The sequence below is a fragment of the Astatotilapia calliptera genome, chromosome 19 (assembly GCF_900246225.1).
Source record: "Astatotilapia calliptera chromosome 19, fAstCal1.2, whole genome shotgun sequence".
NCBI classification, from domain to species: Eukaryota; Metazoa; Chordata; class Actinopteri; order Cichliformes; family Cichlidae; genus Astatotilapia; species Astatotilapia calliptera.
The window spans coordinates 6,000,013-6,016,991 of record NC_039320.1 but is presented as its reverse complement, the minus strand read 5'-3'; the positions used below and the strand labels follow the sequence as shown (position 1 = coordinate 6,016,991).

The window sequence follows — 16,979 nt, the reverse complement described above, 5'->3', positions numbered from 1 at the left end:
GTGAGTTGTTTGGTACCGGGCTGCGAGAGTTGAGGCTCAGGTGTGAAATGTATAGTTTTCAGGGTTTTTATCGGTTTTCAGCGTTATTTTGTTATCATTTTTATCGTTTACTCGGCTTTCCTTGGTCTTTTCACGTGTGTTATGAATAAATCTTCTTTTTTTCGGTACCGGTACTAGTTTTATTTTGTTGTATTTATCCGCGACACCTTAAAGGCCGGTCCGTGAAAATATTGTCGGGCATAAACCGGTCCGTGGCGCAAAAAAGGTTGGGGACCACTGCCATAGTGATCGTTTGATATATGGACCTGCAGCGGAGTTTAGGCCAAGACACGGCTAGTGACATCAGACTTAATGACCAGATTGCCCGAGGATGGGGCAATAGGATGAACTATTGAAACCAGCCCACTGAAGGAACAATGTCATTATGCAAATGTCCTGTTTATAAGATTGTGGAAACCTGCAGTCAGCTGAGACTGAAGAAGTCACCTGGATGAGTGACGAAACGTTTCTCCCACTGAAAACATCCAGATGAACAGAATCAACTTTTGGAGATGGAGGAAAATCTCACAGTTTCAAAATAAAAGCTTTCAGTTAGCTATTGGCTGTTACCAACATGCCTTAAATATGTGAATTTTGCAAAACAAAAGGTCAGACTTAATTTTATAAAATAAACAGGATGCTCAGCAATGCCAGGTTTTCAAAGTAAAAACCTCCCAAGTTTCCCCACTTCAAGCGTTAGCAGGAAGCTGCAGACGGAGTCAGGCACAAGCAACAATCCCACGTCGATTCTGTTTCTAAAGCAAAATTCACCAAGAAGAAGAAGGAGCAGAGCATTCTGGGAGATTAAAAACCCTGAAACAATAAGCAGTTTATGGCTGCATCCCAATCCAGGGTTTAAGGCACAGTGGCGCGCCGAAAGCTGTCCCAATTCAAAGGCTACTCGAAATGCGGCCCTCAAATGCGTCCTTCATTTCCCTGAATTTTAAGGATGTGGCGGCGTAGACTTCGCGGTCCCATATATCCCACAATTCATAGCGCGGCAGTCGGTGTGGATAATTTTGCCGCAGACGGCAGAAGCGGAGCAGCCGAAGAGTAAACTTTCAAAAGTAAGTAGTGAATATTATGTCACTTATTTATGTGAAAATGTTTAATAATGAGGAACATTAAAACATTACTGTTGGCCACATGTCGGCAAAGTTATTTGCCATTAGTGATGGTTGTACGTTCAGCTTTTACTTGCTTTTAAAGCTATTAAAATATAATAATACAATAGTCGACCTTAATCTTACAGAGAATGTGGATAATTAAAGTCAGTCATATATCCACAAACACAACAAGCTGAAAGTCAGTGATGCTGCTCGGTTTGCAGTCCTGAATATCACGGCACAAGCAGGATTCACTGCACTGTTAATGTTAGCTATGTTATATTGCTGCCTCTGTTCGGTGGTGTCGAGCCAAACGGACTTTAACGTGTGTTTGAACGAGCTGACGGTTCACTCGTTAAGCTGAAAGAAAGATGCTTTAATCACAGCAGTCACACATGTGTCTACTGTACCATCTGGGAACTCTTCTTGTTTAGCACTCATAATGACACAAACACTAAATCCTCCTTCTCTGGTGCTGTTGTGTAGCAGTGTATACACCTGAGACTGTCACCTGTCTGTCTGTCCTGCACTCTCTCTCTGTTTCTTTCTCTCTGATTGTGGAATAAAAGTATGAACATGTGTTTATAAGTCACACTTGTGTTTGAATCCTGCAGCTTATCACACATTTGATTTCCATGTGTGACAACTGCAAGTGTCCAGAGTGAGGACAGACTGAGGGACCCACTGCTGCACATCATCTGTGAGGCTTTGCACCCCTGATGATACACCAGGAAAAACTCAGCAGTGTGTGAGGAAGAGGAGGAGGAAGAGCCAGCAGCAGCTGACAGATGGAGAGAATAGACAGACTGTTCCCTGTTTGTGAAGGACTGCTAGGAAAGTTTAGAATAACTAATTGTCTGTCCTGAATCAGTCTTATTAGGTAATGTTCAAATAATTTGATCATTCCAGTGTTTTCAGTGTGGGAGAAAGTACTCAGGGCCTTCAAGTTACACACTATGAAAGGCAGCAACAAGTTTAATGTTCAGAAACCTAAAGTATGTATCAGCAGCAGAATGGAGCTAAAAATAAATGTTTGTTTCAGTTCTATGAAGCTTTGAGTATTTTGGATTAGTAGCACTGCTGTGTGTGTTGCATCATATTGCTGTAATTGTTTATATGCTTTATATATTCTGAGCTAAGTTGATCTATAGTGTTACATCATATTCTGTAAGGATGTTATGTGTTTGTAGACTTTCTGCCCAGTTTGACCCATTTAGCAGAAGTCAGCCTGTTTAAGGCTCTGATATCTATTCTGTGTGACTTAAAGCAGTTATGACATGGTCTGATTTTCTCACCCAATAAAGGAATATTTCATACATCAGTCTACTCTTCATTCTATCAGACACAGTTATCACAGCTCGTACATTTCCTTTTTACACATGTATGTAAGCATTGAGCCAAATTTAGTAATGCCAGCATACTGAAGGAACGACATTTGTCTCTTATATATATAATACATCTATAGATACACTGTCAAAGATACTTGAGTGTCTTTGAGTGAAGATTTAAGGTGACAGGAAATATAAATAACTGCAACTTAAATCTTTACTGAAGCTCAGTATTTGACACAGAGTTCAAACTCACTGCTGTAATAACTAATAATGATTTAATATAATAACTATAATATTGGCCATCTCATATTTACACTGACTTTAGTCTCATGAACGACATCAGCTAATTGTTATGTACTAGCTAATCTTAAATGACTGTTCAGTACAGAAATGAAGCCCAACAATCATGATTTACAGTCTTGTGGTCTCAGCCTCAGATACTTATTAAATCACACAAAGCTCACGTAGAAACAAACAAACGAACAAAATGTGTTCTCGTTCATTTCTGTCAACCACACGTTTCCAGCTATCATAGTTGCTAGGCAACCTGGGCAGCGCGACGGAGGCTAGACCGTCCCATTTCACAAGCCTCGCACTTCCGGCCTCAGCGGTCTTTGAGTACGCGGCCCTTGAGGACCGTTGAGGCTGCAGACCCTGAATTGGGATACAGCCAATGATCCTGAGGAGACTACTACAACCTGTGAACAGGTAGCCATGGAAACCACACCTGCTGTAAACAGCTTTGTTTCCTGTCAGCTGATGAACAGAGATGGTCAGCGTGCTGCAGTAAGTGGGCGGTACAAGTCCTGAGACACCTGTGCAGGTGTTTCCTCCCTGTGACTATCTCAGACCATTGTTTATGTCAACCCCTCCGCCGTGGTTCTCTTTATGTTCATGTTAAATAAATGAGACTCAGTGCCCCCCCCCCCTGCACCTGTGGTTACTCAGAAGCATCAATTTTACCGTGCACGGTTACCTGCAACAGCAGGTTTGATTCTCCTCCCCTCACTCACGCCCCCTCTGTCAGCCGTCTGAGCTTCTGTCTGCGTTCACTGAAAACACTTTTGTCTGTGCGGTTTGTGTTCAGGGCACACCTGTGTGAAGAGCTCACATGTGAACAGCTCTTCTTCCGATTGGATGGTACCTGTGTGGGAGCGGTTGCCCACAGCTCACACACAGGACTGTGTCAGCATGGCTTCAGAGAAGGTTTAAAGATGGCGGTCAGACCTGCTGTGCAGACTTGACATCCATAAACACGCCCTCACGCACACACCACCCTTAGCGTTCACACACACACTCTGTAAATGAAACTCATGGATGTGGGTCACACACCTGCAGTCACACTGCAGAGCACTCAATTCTCCCACAGGACACGAAGGCAGTGTGGACCTGCCTGACCTCCCCTGTAAAACAGAGCAGCTCTAATGTGCGTCTGTTTGGTGACTGTGTGCGTCCGAGCTCAGCCTTCATCCAGCAGATCCACAGAGACCCCATCAGGACCTCATGCTTCCAAACACGTCACCCGTGTTTATAAAAAGCTCCATGTTCACCTAAACTTGACCCTGAAGAGGTCACCAGGGTGCAGCGGACGTCAGCGGCAGGTAGAGTCACTGTGGAACCCACAGAGAGCCAATGAGCACGTGCAGACGGCTGCTCTGAAACAGACCTGAGATCAACGAGTGAGCTGTAACACAGAGCCAGGAGAGCTCACACACACACACAGCTAGATGACTCACACACACACAGGGATTATACATGTGTCTGTCTGTGTGTGAGTCTGTGTGTGTGTGAGATCAGCTGTGAAGCCTGCAGCAGATTAAAGGAGCAGCCACGAACAACTACCCGCTGACGCCTTATTGGTCGGATCAGTTCATCAAAGCAAAACAGCTTTGTTGCTGAGGCGGATCCGGACCTGCTAGTGAGTGAGTGTGTGTGTGTGTGTGTGTGTGTGTGTGTGTGTGTGTGCAGATAAACATGTCGTGCTGCTGACTGTTCGTCTGGAAGCCGCTGAATCAGCAGCCAGTTACAGTCTTCCTCTCACACACACACGCACACACACACACACGCACGCGCACACACACACACACACACACACACACACACAGAGTCGACTGCGCCTCCTTCACAGATAGAGGAGGACATAAAGACAGTTAAACCTCAGTGAAGCTGCTGCAGTTCTCAGTGTGGCCTGATGGTGGCAGCGCTTGATGCGGCAGAGAGCGTTTATTTAGTTTATCGTCATGGAAACATGTAGGAGGTTCACGGGAGATGCTGATGGACATTTTTTAGCCTTCGTGTACTCGTTAGCTGTGTAGCTGTTAGCCGTGGCACCGTGGTCAAGCCCACACACAGCACCAAGCAACTGGGTTTAATCAGTAGACGTACGTGGGCGAGCAGTAACGCAGTACATTCTGCAGTAATGCAGTAATTTCTGCAGTAACACAGTACAAGCTGCAGTAACGCAGTACAAGCTGCAGTAACGCAGTACAAGCTGCAGTAACGCAGTAATTTCTGCAGTAACGCAGTACATTCTGCAGTAACACAGTACATTCTGCAGTAACACAGTATATTCTGCAGTAACACAGTACATTCTGCAGTAACAGTACATTCTGCAGTAACACAGTACAAGCTGCAGTAACACAGTACATTCTGCAGTAACACAGTATATTCTGCAGTAACACAGTACATTCTGCAGTAACAGTACATTCTGCAGTAACACAGTACAAGCTGCAGTAACGCAGTATATTCTGCAATAACGCAGTACATTCTGCAGTAAAGCAGTACATTCTGCAGTAACACAGTATATTCTGCAGTAACACAGTACATTCTGCAGTAACACAGTACAAGCTACAGTAACGCAGTACATTCTGCAGTAACACAGTACATTCTGCAGTAACACAGTACAAGCTGCAGTAACGCAGTACAAGCTGCAGTAACACAGTACTGTGGATGCAGAGAATCAAACTGCGTGTTCTTCTTCTGTAGTGCCGCCGGCCTTCATGCACTCCCTCACATTAACCCATATTCACGCCGCCGCTGCACTGACCCACTTCCTGTCACTGTGTTTAAACGGCGCTTCGTCAGCCGTGACCTGAAAGCGCAGCTCCACACAAATGGACCAATCAGCAGCCCCTCCTCCCGTGCCTGCGGCTGATTGCACAGCATAAAATCCTGGAAACTGGACGCCTTCCCAGACCCCCGGTGACATTCCCATCATTCCTCTGGACTCCGACTCACAGAGCACCGTGACCTCTGACCTGTGATTGTTCTCATAAAGGAAGTTTTTCTGGGTTCTTTTGTGACTAAAATGCGTCTCTGTTTTGTTTCACACGGCGTCGCCGCTGCTCAGCTCCACCCACTTGTACAGGCTCATCGCCGTCTGCCGAGGTCTTCTGATCGTGGTTTCAGACATACGTCTAAATCCTAAAATGAGTTAGTGTGCATGTCATCGGCTAAGTCACAGATTGAGATGAGACTTCCCACTATCCAATCACATGCTGAGACTGTTGTTTCTGGGATAGGCTCCACCCCCCTGAGAAGGATCTGGATGAACACGTTAACCTTACTGCAGTTTACTGAGTGCAGATAAACATGTGAGCTCGCTTCAGTGTGAACGCTGTGTCTGCTTCTAAGATCTGCCATCTATAACAACAAGCAATAATGATGATGATGATGATAAAAGTGTTTTCAGAGCTCTCCCCTCACACTGACCGCCTCCTTTAGTCTGTTCGTGTCTCAGCAGCTGTTAAACGTGTGTTAATGACCTCACTGCGCTAGTGGATCGTTTCACCTGAGGATCATCTGGATCATCTCAAACTGACTGTTTCTTCTGTGTGTCTGCTCACGCCGTGGTAACGACTCAGAGCCTAGCTGATGCTGCAGCATCAGGCCTCTTCCTGTTATCACACACTTCCTGTGCAGTGGATCGTCCTCGGGGCGCAGGTTAAGCATGCCCACCCCAAGAATTTGGCTATCGGGCAAATGTTGGAGTCGAGGATGCTATCCTCCACCTGTTTCACCTCGATAAGAAAGCAGCACAGTCAGGATCCTCCTCCTGGACCCTACCCGGTGACCCGGACTGGCAGCTGCCTCACAGAGACCAGGACATCCAGTCTGGGCGGCAGCTCCAGTCTGGGTGGCAGCACTGCTGCACCACAGGGCAGTACATCCAAACAGGAGTCTGGGCTGGAGAAGCTGGACTCATGCTGCTGAACATCATGGACGATGTCAGATATTTACGTTCTAGAATCGATGCTCTTATTGAAATATCAGCATTTTAGTAATTTGGGGTGAATTTGAATTTAATCGTTAAGAGGAACACAGCATAAAGTAACTTATTTATTGTGAAAAATACTTCTTCCACCTGTCACAATGATATGCAACATAAGGCTGCATAGATGCGCCACGGCTCACCTGAGCTGACTGACATTTGATAATATGTGATCGTAAGCAGCCGAGGTGGTTTGTGGCACATGTGGCAGGAAAAGTAAATCATGACACAGAACATGAAGAGTTTATGACAGGTGCTGCTGGGTGGAGTCCTGTGGAGCTGCAGGCAGGTACTAAATGTGGAGTTGTTGGTGGCGTGCAGCACTGTTGATGAATTTTGGAAAATGACTCCGGTCTAGGCTTCAGTGTTTGCGCCTGTGTTTAAATGACGGGAATTCCTGCATCCTTAATCTTCGTGAATAAATATGTTTATGAAATAAAATCGTGCTACAAAAATGAGCTGAAGGAGTTTAGTCCCTGAGACTCAGCCACTGTAGGCTTCCTGAGTAAGACAGATAGATAATAACATCCATCTTCTTCCGTTTATCCGGGGCCAGGAGGCGGAGGCAGCACCATCCGTCACTCATAAACGTGACTCCTGCACCTGGAGCAGGAACAACGGAAACGAAGTGCATCTGCTTTTCTCAGCTGTCGTGTTATTTTCAGTCACATTTGTTTTTGATGGCTGACTGAATATTTTCAAATGTAGATTTTTACATCATGTTTGATAAACGTTCATAAATACGCAATAAGAATAAGCAGTGTGATGCTTGTATTTATTATGAAGGAGTCATTTGAAACACACCAGTAACACCAGCTGGAGGAACAGCCTAACAGCCTGATCAGGCTGGCTCCTCCTCCTCCTCAGGAGCAGGAGCCTCTTCCTTTGTACCTCGAGACAGCCAACTGTACAACTCGGAGAGACGTGGAGGAGTGGCAGGAGGGGTGGAGGATGGACGACATCAACCCGGTAAAAAAAACACACGTGAACAGTTTTCCCGAGGGTACCTCTCCGAGGGCTTAAAGCGCTATTCTATTCTTTTCTATTGTATATGACCTCATCTTCGTCAGGTCAGCCATCGCCATGACTACCATCATCATATCATTTCATCATCATCAGCTGTGACAGAAAAAAACCCAAATTTGGCATAACTAAAGTCACCGTTTTCCCATTAGCCCTCAGTGCTCTCTCACCCTGCTGGATACGCCACCAGTCCACTCCGGGGGTCACAGGCCAGCGCTCGGTTCCCCGGTGCTGTGATTCCCAGAACCTTCTCCAAGGTCACCTGAAGGGCAAAGGCCAGAACGTGACAGGTTAACTCCTGCGAATGTGTTCGTGTTGATCTTTCTTTCACAGGAGTGACAGCGCCGCGAGCGGCAGGCCCCACCTGCTGATTTAAACACTACAGCTCACATGATGCTTTGGGACACACACAAAGCTGTTTCTGTTCACAACAAAAGCAGCACTGCTCTGCAGAGAGCCTTCAGTGATCAGATTATTGATCAGATCACTGATCACTGACAGACTGAAATTAGGCAGGTCAGAGGTCAGAGAGGAGCGCCAGCGTCAACGCACAGAGACCGAGTCTCTCTCTCTCTCTCTCACACACACACACACACTTACTTCTGCCTCCATGCTGCCAGAAAATGTCCTGCTGCTCAGTCTGACTGCTGAGCGGCCAGATGCTAAACTAACAGCACAGAGAGAGAGAGAGAGAGTGTGTGTGTGTGTGTGTGTCCTCCTCACATGACTCCCCTCCCCCTGCACCAAACTCTATTCATGATTTCACAGTTTTTGGCCCTCTCAGCTCAGCACGAACGCTTTCCTCCAAACCGTCCAATCAGATTAAAAGAAACCACGAGGATGAATCATCAGGCGAGTCTGCAGGACGCCGCTCGCCGGGCAAGTAGCAAGTGATTTTCTTTGCCTCTGAATGGCGATTCAGGAGAAACTACTCAGGAACAGTGAGACGCTGCGTCAGTCGTCAGAGACGTGACGAGCTTGCCGACAGGAAAGGCTCGCATCCGAGTGGCTCAAAGGTGCCACGGTCTTTCGGTTTGAGCTCATATTGTTTTAATGTGTAATTTCAGTTTATCTACAACTGCTTCTCACTCCTGCCTGTGCTCAGAAACTTTTAGTCTTCCATTAAACGCCATGGATGTGCGTGTATCCATCCAGTAAACTTTACTGCTGACACTAATAAGCCTCTGAAAGGGCCGCTGAGCTCAGCCTGGACACCACTGCATTAACACGACATGATTCTAATGTGAAGCCCAAACTGGGCTGCAATGTCCCCATAACAAAGATCGTCTCCAAGGAGCACAAACAGCCTCACTGCTGAGTCTCTGCTCTCCATTTCAATTTCAATGGGGACAAACGGCAAAGTCCCCACAATGCAGTTGTGTGAACAAGTATGCGTTCCCACAACATGACCAGAACAGGTGGGGCGTGTCCCAGTAAATCAGCAGGCACACAAAGGATTGTGGGAAGTGAAGCTGCTAACAGATGAAGGGGCCCGCAGGTGATAGACCAGCTGGACGGGACAGACAGGTTCTCACAATGTGAGCGTCCGCACAAGTCTACAGCACAAATCTTGTGATTCAGGATGGTTTGGTGCACAAAAATGCTTTCAGACAGCAAGGACCATATTTACAAAGGAGGAGGAGGAGGAGGCACTTTGAACCAAAGACTGCTCCATACAGTGAGAACATCTGCAGAAACAGAGAGCCTGTTTAGCACAGTGTTTGGCATCTGAGAACAAAATGAGGACCAGTCAAAGGTCTTTATAACAGCAATGATGAGAAAATAAAAATGTTGAATTTTAAACAATCAATTTTAAAAAATTCAATAAAAACAGACGACAGCTAATGTCAGTTAGAATAAGCTCTATTTATCAGTTAGAAACAATTAAACAATAAAACCACCAGACTCCAGCAGAAACACAATAGGTTCCGTGTGTGTGTCAGTCGCGCGCACCTTGTCGCTGAGCTCGCGCCTGTGCCGCGCGCCGGTGCCGCTCCGCCGCAGTTTGATGGACGGGGAGCGCAGCAGGCTCCTGATGCGGCTGCGGATCGTTCCGTCCGCGGCCATCGCGCCGTTAGCCGCCGGCTAGCTGCGGCTCTCAGCGGCTGCTCTGCGCCGCCATGCCTTCAGAGCCGGGCCGGACCGGGTGTTCCGTGAGCACGGTCCTGGTTCGGTTCTGCGCTGTTCCGGGCCGCCGTTCCGCATCGTAGTCCTCCCCCGCAGCGAGGAAACGGGACGACCGGGACCGGACTGATCAGAGCGGCGATCCGTTAGTGTCAATGCCGCACGCGACACCCGCACTTCCGGTCACACCTTTCAAAATAAACACGTTCTCTCAAATAATTTAGACGCTACAGTCCAATCACAGCTGTTATCATTAGCTCATTTAGCATGGACATTACTTCGGATTGAACACAGCAATGCCTCAAAAGCAAGATTTACTGATCACTTACTTTTATTGACATGAAACAAGATTTTTCTTTCGAAAGTTGTTTTTTTCTTAAGATGCGATGCTTTTACTTTGACAGTCATCGTCCGGTGTCGCGTGTCAGAAGTCGGATGACGCGTCTTCACTGTTAGCGCAGAGCATAAGCGCCTCTCAGCGGCACCGGACACTAACCGCAGCTTCTTTTTTTCCTATATTAGCCGTAACTTACCTGTAATGACGCCATAAAAATCGATGGTGAGCCAAAATAAATCAAACACTTTAAATCAGAAACTCAAACAACTCATCTGGATAGAAACTTTTTTTTTACTGATTATTTATTTTTCCTCGTTTGCTGGATGATGTGTTCAGGTACTCTGAATCAGAAAACTCAGCTTTAACTTGAAAGTTTCAGGTGAGAAACTCATCAAACACACCGGGAAACCTTTTGTTGAATAAAAGTAGGATGCAGACTCAAATATTTAACTTTTATTGGTACCTGTTTTCCTTCCAGCTGTTAGGACAGCTGAGGTAAACATGTAGAAATAGGCATTAAGAAAAAGAAAAGGTGAGTCCAGGTGAGTCCCCTGTGATGACTGCGTTTTTCCTGCAAAACATGAAGAAACTGAAACATTCCACCATGGTGAGACACTGACCGCTTTCACAAAGTTCCTTTAAATAAAAAAAATAAAAGCAGGAAACAATAGCTGGACCTTCAGAATAAAGTATGAACGTTTGGAGGCGAGTAGCCCGAATGCGCTCTCTTTGTGACGTGGACGCCACTCTCAGACATGAACTTGCAACCTGTGAAGGCGTCTCTCGGCTCACCTGGCGCCGATACAAACAGGAAGACATTTGAACGCAACATCAGAACATTCTGTGGGGACAGGGCTTCTTCCTCAGCACGCCATCAAGTTTCTCTGAATGCAGCCACTGAAAACAGGATGCTACAGTAACTCTTTCAAAGACAGATGTGACAGGTTCAACAGACATTTTTAAAAACTGAAATCCCCACTATCTTGGCTGCGAGGAAGAGGGGCGGGTCTGACCATGAAACCGCTCACTCACTGGATAACATAGTGACTGACGAGTCATTAGCCAATGAGCAATCAACAAAACACCACAGCTGATCCTCCATTTTGAAAGACATGATTGAGATACATGAACTCAGCATGAAGCGTGTACAGAGGTCAGAGGTCAGAGCAGCGTCGTGCTGCAGACTTCTATAGGACAGAACTGCAGTGTTGCCCCCTGGTGGCTGTCAGGTAGAACGCAGGTTTAAGGCACTTCCATATTTTTCAGAAGCAGCGTCTGCGTTTTTTCCGGTCAGCGCGTCGGAAAACCAGGACACCGTCGCCCTGTTCCAAACCAATCAATACCTGAATATTGATCCTTAGTAATCCACAAACGATAACTGATTGTTACCATAGAAGCGCCACAATCAGTCTATGCTTTTCTTTTTTTCCTCCCAATGTGCCAACTCCCATCAGGACCCAACCAGGAAGGTGCAGCTGCTGTGACATCATTATTTCTGCGTGTGATGTCAGCTGGGGGCGTTTCCTCTTAATCCCAGAGGAACCAGCCTCGGCATCGGCCTCCAGGCCACGCCCCTGTGCCCTTGCCCCTCTTCTCCCCCTGCCACTGTGCCCTCTCTTTCCCTGTTGCCTGGGCTTGCCACTTTGGCTCCGCCCACCTTCATCTGCAGCAGAGGGGGCGGGGCCAGCACGCCTCCTTTAGGACTGCCTGAAGTGGTCAGCATCGTTTCTGTATTGAGGTTAGGCCCAACCCCATCTGTGTCAGAGTCTGAGTCCAGCTGCAGCATCCAGGGGCTGTGGGTGTGTCCTTCCTCGTCAGCTCCATCCACCGCTGCAGCGTCCTGGTTTTTTTCCACCTGCTGATTAAGGAAGACAAACTCATCGAGGAGCGACGGCAGGCTCTTGTTCTCGCCCCTGCTCTCAGGCTTCGCCTCTCTCTCCTCTGTTTGGCTGTCAGAGCCGCAATACGACCAGGATGCAGGTGTGACCTCACCGAGGGGTGGAGTCTGGTCCTGGTGTATGATTCGATCTGAGGACTTAGATGATGCATCGCAGACCTCTAGAGGAGGAGCCGGAAGACCAGGGAGCAGCTGATGGGTTGGAGGCGGAGCCTGCTGTTGTGTGTTGGTCTGAATGAGTTTCAGCACCCCGCTGAGGCTGGAGCCTGGAAGAGTAAACAGATGATCAGCTGATCGGCCAAACAACCAATCATATGCCGTTACAATAACAACGTTTTTGTATTTCTCGGAGGGTTTTTTGGTTTAATTTGTCCATCTGACAGATGCTAATGAGTCCGACCCGGAAGGAGGAGGAGCTTACCAATGCTGTGTGAATGTGGGTGGAGCTGAGAGAGAGAGAGAGAAAAAAGTGTGAGCTAGGCGCAAAGGGCAGCGGTTCACGGTAAGCTGTCCTGCTTCCTGTTATGAGATATTCGGAGCGAAGCTTTGCGGACTGTACGCGGCGTCACGGCAAGATCAGAGCTGTTGGACAGGTCGCCGCTATCGTCCTCTTAGCGCCGTTGCTGAGTGATTCAAGGTGAATTTTTCACACTCGTGTTTAAAACCTGCGTGACTGAACTTCTCTTCACGCCGTCTTTCACAGATACGAACAGGCGGCGCCTGCACAACCGCTCATTAGACGCACCTGCTGTATAAATGATATCCAAGAATGTTTGTTTGGCCTCGAGGACAAATAAAACCGAGGAGGAGAGTGTTGGTTACCTGTCAGGTTGGTGACGGCGAGAGGCCTGGCCGGTGGGCAGAGCAGTGGGGTGAGATGGATCTGCTGACTGGTCAGAGTGGGAATGTTTAGGGTGACTGAGGCCAAGCCTACACACAAAACAGAAACATCTGAGTTTCTAAATAAAAGCACAGCCAACCAGAGAGCGTTCAGGCTCCACGTGTCAGTACCTGGAGACGGCGCCGGCTGCAGCACCATTGAACCCGCTCTCACAGCATTCAGGGTAAGGACTGGTTGCCTGGGTAACGGTGCCCCGACCACAGAGAGAAGATCAGCTGGAACGAGACTCTGAAAGGACGACGGGTCACCTGGAGGATTACCTGGGCGAACAGGTGAAGGAAAACAGGAAGTTTAATCTGAAAACTTAAAAAACAAACTAATTAGTTTTAATCTGCAACGATCTGTCGAGTCTTTGCTTCAATGCTTTGTTGTGACGGTGACCTCATCACTCGGGTCACTCACACAGACTCTCCACTGGGGGCTTTCCTCTTGTCTGCTCCTGCACAGCCGCGTGCAGCACCCATAATTTTGTTGTACATGTACAACGACAATAAAGGATATTCTATTCTATTCTATTGAATAGATCAGCCGACAGCAGCCACCCTGTTTACATGGAGTCAGCACCCCCGGGTGAGACTCACCTTTTCTTAATGCAGCCGTTCGCAGGACGAATTTATGGTACCGTATTTACCGCACTATAAGGCGTAGGTAAAAGCCTTGAATCTTCACAAAAATCGACAGTGCACCTTATGTATGAGTTTTGGTTTGTGCTTACTGACCTCGAACCGATTTTATGGCTACACGATGCTCAAAAATCTGTCAAAAATAAATAAATAAAAATGTAGTGCCACTTCTCAGAGCGTTACGGTTACCATTGCCAGGAGCCTTGCAGAGTAATACGTACTGTGCTTTAACTCAACATTACCGTGTTGTGTGTGTACGACGACTTCAAAATGGCACCAGCGAAGAGACACGCTTACGAAGCGGATTTTAAACTCCGAGCAATCAGAGTAGAAAATGGAAATAGAGCAGCTGCGAGACGATTCGGCATTATTGAGTCGATGGTGTGCAAGTGGAGGAAGCAAGAAGATGACCTAGAACAAGAGGAGTTTCTGAGGGAACACGGCGCGATGGCCGCAGTTAGAGGACAAAACTGAACAGTGGGTTATTGGACAGAGAACAAATGGTAAATGGTCTGTATTTGTATAGCGCTTTACTTAGTCCCTAAAGACCACAAAGCACTTTACAGTCACATTCACAGCAGGTAGAAGTGTCTCTACAGTCTCTACACACTCAAGGCAACAGCGGTTTGTCTCAATGCGCCTTATAGTGCAGAAAATACGAACCAAGCTCGATTTTTCTGATGTTTCAGATAAACAGATCTGACCAATCACATCACTGCATTTGGCAGCGTGCTTATAGCTCAAATCGCACACTTGTACTGAATATGCAATGAAATCATAAAATAGCGTTTTACGTCAGACACGCAGCTGAGCGCTGATGTCGTCTCAGCTCAAACTGCCCGCCTGACATCCTGACACGAGTACGAGCGCGGCCGGACAATAAACCGTTCTCCTGACAACGGACGAACCCACAAACTGTTTCTTACTCGTCGCTTCGTGTCAGCAGCTCGTTGTTTTCCAGTCGGTTTGTTGAGGACGAACGCTCAGCGTTTATGTAGGTTACGCTTCAGGGGCCCGTTCTTCGTACGTCGCTTACTACATCCAAGATCAAATGACACATCCAAGACCAAATCATCGCGCTAACCGTGAGCTCGCTAATCCGGTTCTCCGAACACACCTGCTGTTGACGATTAGTACAGCTGGATGAAGTAATGTGAGATCACTGGGTGGCCCAACAGGGGCTACGCATCGATAGTAGAAACATTGATCGGCAACCCTCTGATTGGTCGGCGAAAATGTCGAAGGAGAGCGCTCGGTATTTTTCGGCAGCAGAGCAAGAACTCTTGAGTGAGGGATTTCAGGAGTTTCAGAGTTTAATTAAAACGCAAGAGAACACTGCAAAGGCTGCAAAAGCAAGGAGAGAGGGCTGGCAGAAAGTTGCTGACAAATTAAACTCGTAAGTGATTTAATAATAACAACAATAATAATGGATTGGATTGATATAGCGCTTTTCAAGGCACCCAAAGCGCTTTACAATGGCACTATTCAGTCACTCTCACATTCACACACTGGTGGAGGCAGCTACGGTTGTAGCCACAGCTGCCCTGGGGCAGACTGACAGAAGCCAGGCTGCCATATGGCGCCATCGGCCCCTCTGGCCAACACCAGTAGGCGGTAGGGTAGATTTATTATATTACACTATATTATCCAATATTATATTACATTATATTATATTATGTTATATTATATCCCCTTACACATTAGAGCCACAACAGGACCCACTAGAACATGGGAACAAGTAAAAGTGAAATATAAGAATATTCCACAGAATGGTAATATTTATCACTTATATTGCTTTTCGTCTCTTGGAAAGAGACCCTGAAATAATCTGTTTGTTTGTTCATAACAGCAACCAAGAAAAGGGCAGAGCAAAAAAAAGACAGGTGGTGGTCCTGCACCCCCTCGTCAACAAGTTGGTTAAGTAAATAATACCCTCACGGGAAAATCGATATCTCTCTATGAGCACACTGTCGCGCTGAGCTAAAGGATCCTGTCTGTCCCGCAATATACGCGGAATTCTGAAAACTCTCCTTATCAATCTCGCACCTTCTGCAATGGGTGGCTCGCGTAAACGGACAGGACATGGCTGCGACAGGCTTCCCAAATCCACCTTCGCTTTTATAGCCGTGGTCTCTCAGCTTGATTACACGAAGTAATTTACAATTGCTACTCTGAAATATGAATTACATCTGTAATAATCACATACATGTAATAGAATGTTAATAGTACATTTCCCTTTTTTAGGAAATGACCTGTATGTATCTGTATGAAATCAATAAAAGGATCAAGTACTGCATTATCTTTAGTTACATTGATGTTATTTATTTATGGTGAAACAGTGGTGGAATATCGCTGTTGCTTTTGTATAAATGAAGCGGACATACCTGAGTGGCCACGATCTAATCCTGTTTACATAAAGTAAACCTGCTCCCGAGCAGGTTTACGCTTACGGCTCTGTTGCTATGGCAGCAAGTCCCGGATGAGCTTCGGGGAACCGAACGATCCAGGATCACGCGAAATCGTCAACAATCAAATCCAGCTAACTTAGCGAGGTACGAAGAACGGGCCCCAGATCCGTAAAATCTCACGTTGTTTTTTAACGCACCACGTTCGGCGTTTAAACGTGAAACAAGATAAAAACACTGTTTACTAAATTACGTTACTATTTAAAAATATAAAAATAGAAGCTTTTTCCACAAACCAATCACAATGACAGGAGCGACATCAGGTCGGACACAGAAGCCTGCCTCCTGTTACCTGACCTTTGACTGTATCTTACATTATTCATTTTTCACATAAAAAAACATTTCCTTTAAAAACTTAAACCTGAATATTTCACAAACACAATCACAGACATTTGCATTACTCAGTGGAATAATCCATCATTTCATTAGGAGCTCACAGGTCTTGGTCTCACCTTCTGCGGCCTTTGTGATCACAGATGGAGGCGGAGCCTGAGTCTTACTGCGAGACAGGATGTTCGGAATAGTCCTTGAACGCTTCGTGTCCACAGGTGCATTGTGGGCCGATGACACTTGGACAGGTGTAGGAGTGGGTGGGGCAGAAACAGAAGTAGGAGGGGCATCTGTGGACTTCTGTTGGGCTGCTGTTGTCGCGATAATGTTGTCGACCTTGTCACCTGCTCCACACCCATCGCTGCCCGCAGGTGGAGGAGCAGAAGTCCCGCCCCCTGCTGTGACCTGATTGGGTGCTTGCCGCCTCTCCTGCTCGGACGAAAACTGCTGCAGCTTCCTCAGGATCCTCCGCTCGCTCTTACCTGCAGCCAAACACACCAACGGGTTAGAGCTCCGCCTCCAGATGAGCAGGC

At 46.8% G+C, this 16,979-nt stretch overlaps 2 protein-coding genes across 6 annotated transcripts in view; both read right to left on the bottom strand.

The window, feature by feature from the left end:
• The window catches only part of mapkbp1 (mitogen-activated protein kinase binding protein 1), a 31,704-nt gene extending 21,616 nt beyond the window's left edge, over positions 1 to 10,088 (bottom strand). For all 3 annotated transcript variants that reach the window (XM_026151241.1, XM_026151242.1, XM_026151243.1), the window contains exons 1-2: positions 9,723 to 10,088; positions 7,940 to 8,031 (exon numbers count right to left, since the gene is read on the bottom strand). In XM_026151241.1, the coding sequence (XP_026007026.1) occupies positions 7,940 to 8,031; positions 9,723 to 9,836 (206 nt within the window). In that variant the 5' untranslated portion in view covers positions 9,837 to 10,088. The remainder of the gene's footprint in view (positions 1 to 7,939; positions 8,032 to 9,722) is intronic.
• Positions 10,089 to 10,668: 580 nt separating this feature from the next.
• mgaa (MAX dimerization protein MGA a) overlaps positions 10,669 to 16,979 on the bottom strand; it is a 31,083-nt gene continuing 24,772 nt past the window's right edge. For all 3 annotated transcript variants that reach the window (XM_026151252.1, XM_026151254.1, XM_026151253.1), the window contains exons 23-26: positions 16,569 to 16,928; positions 13,139 to 13,288; positions 12,950 to 13,057; positions 10,669 to 12,393 (exon numbers count right to left, since the gene is read on the bottom strand). In XM_026151252.1, coding sequence (XP_026007037.1) covers positions 11,738 to 12,393; positions 12,950 to 13,057; positions 13,139 to 13,288; positions 16,569 to 16,928 — 1,274 coding nt within the window. In that variant the 3' untranslated portion in view covers positions 10,669 to 11,737. The remainder of the gene's footprint in view (positions 12,394 to 12,949; positions 13,058 to 13,138; positions 13,289 to 16,568; positions 16,929 to 16,979) is intronic.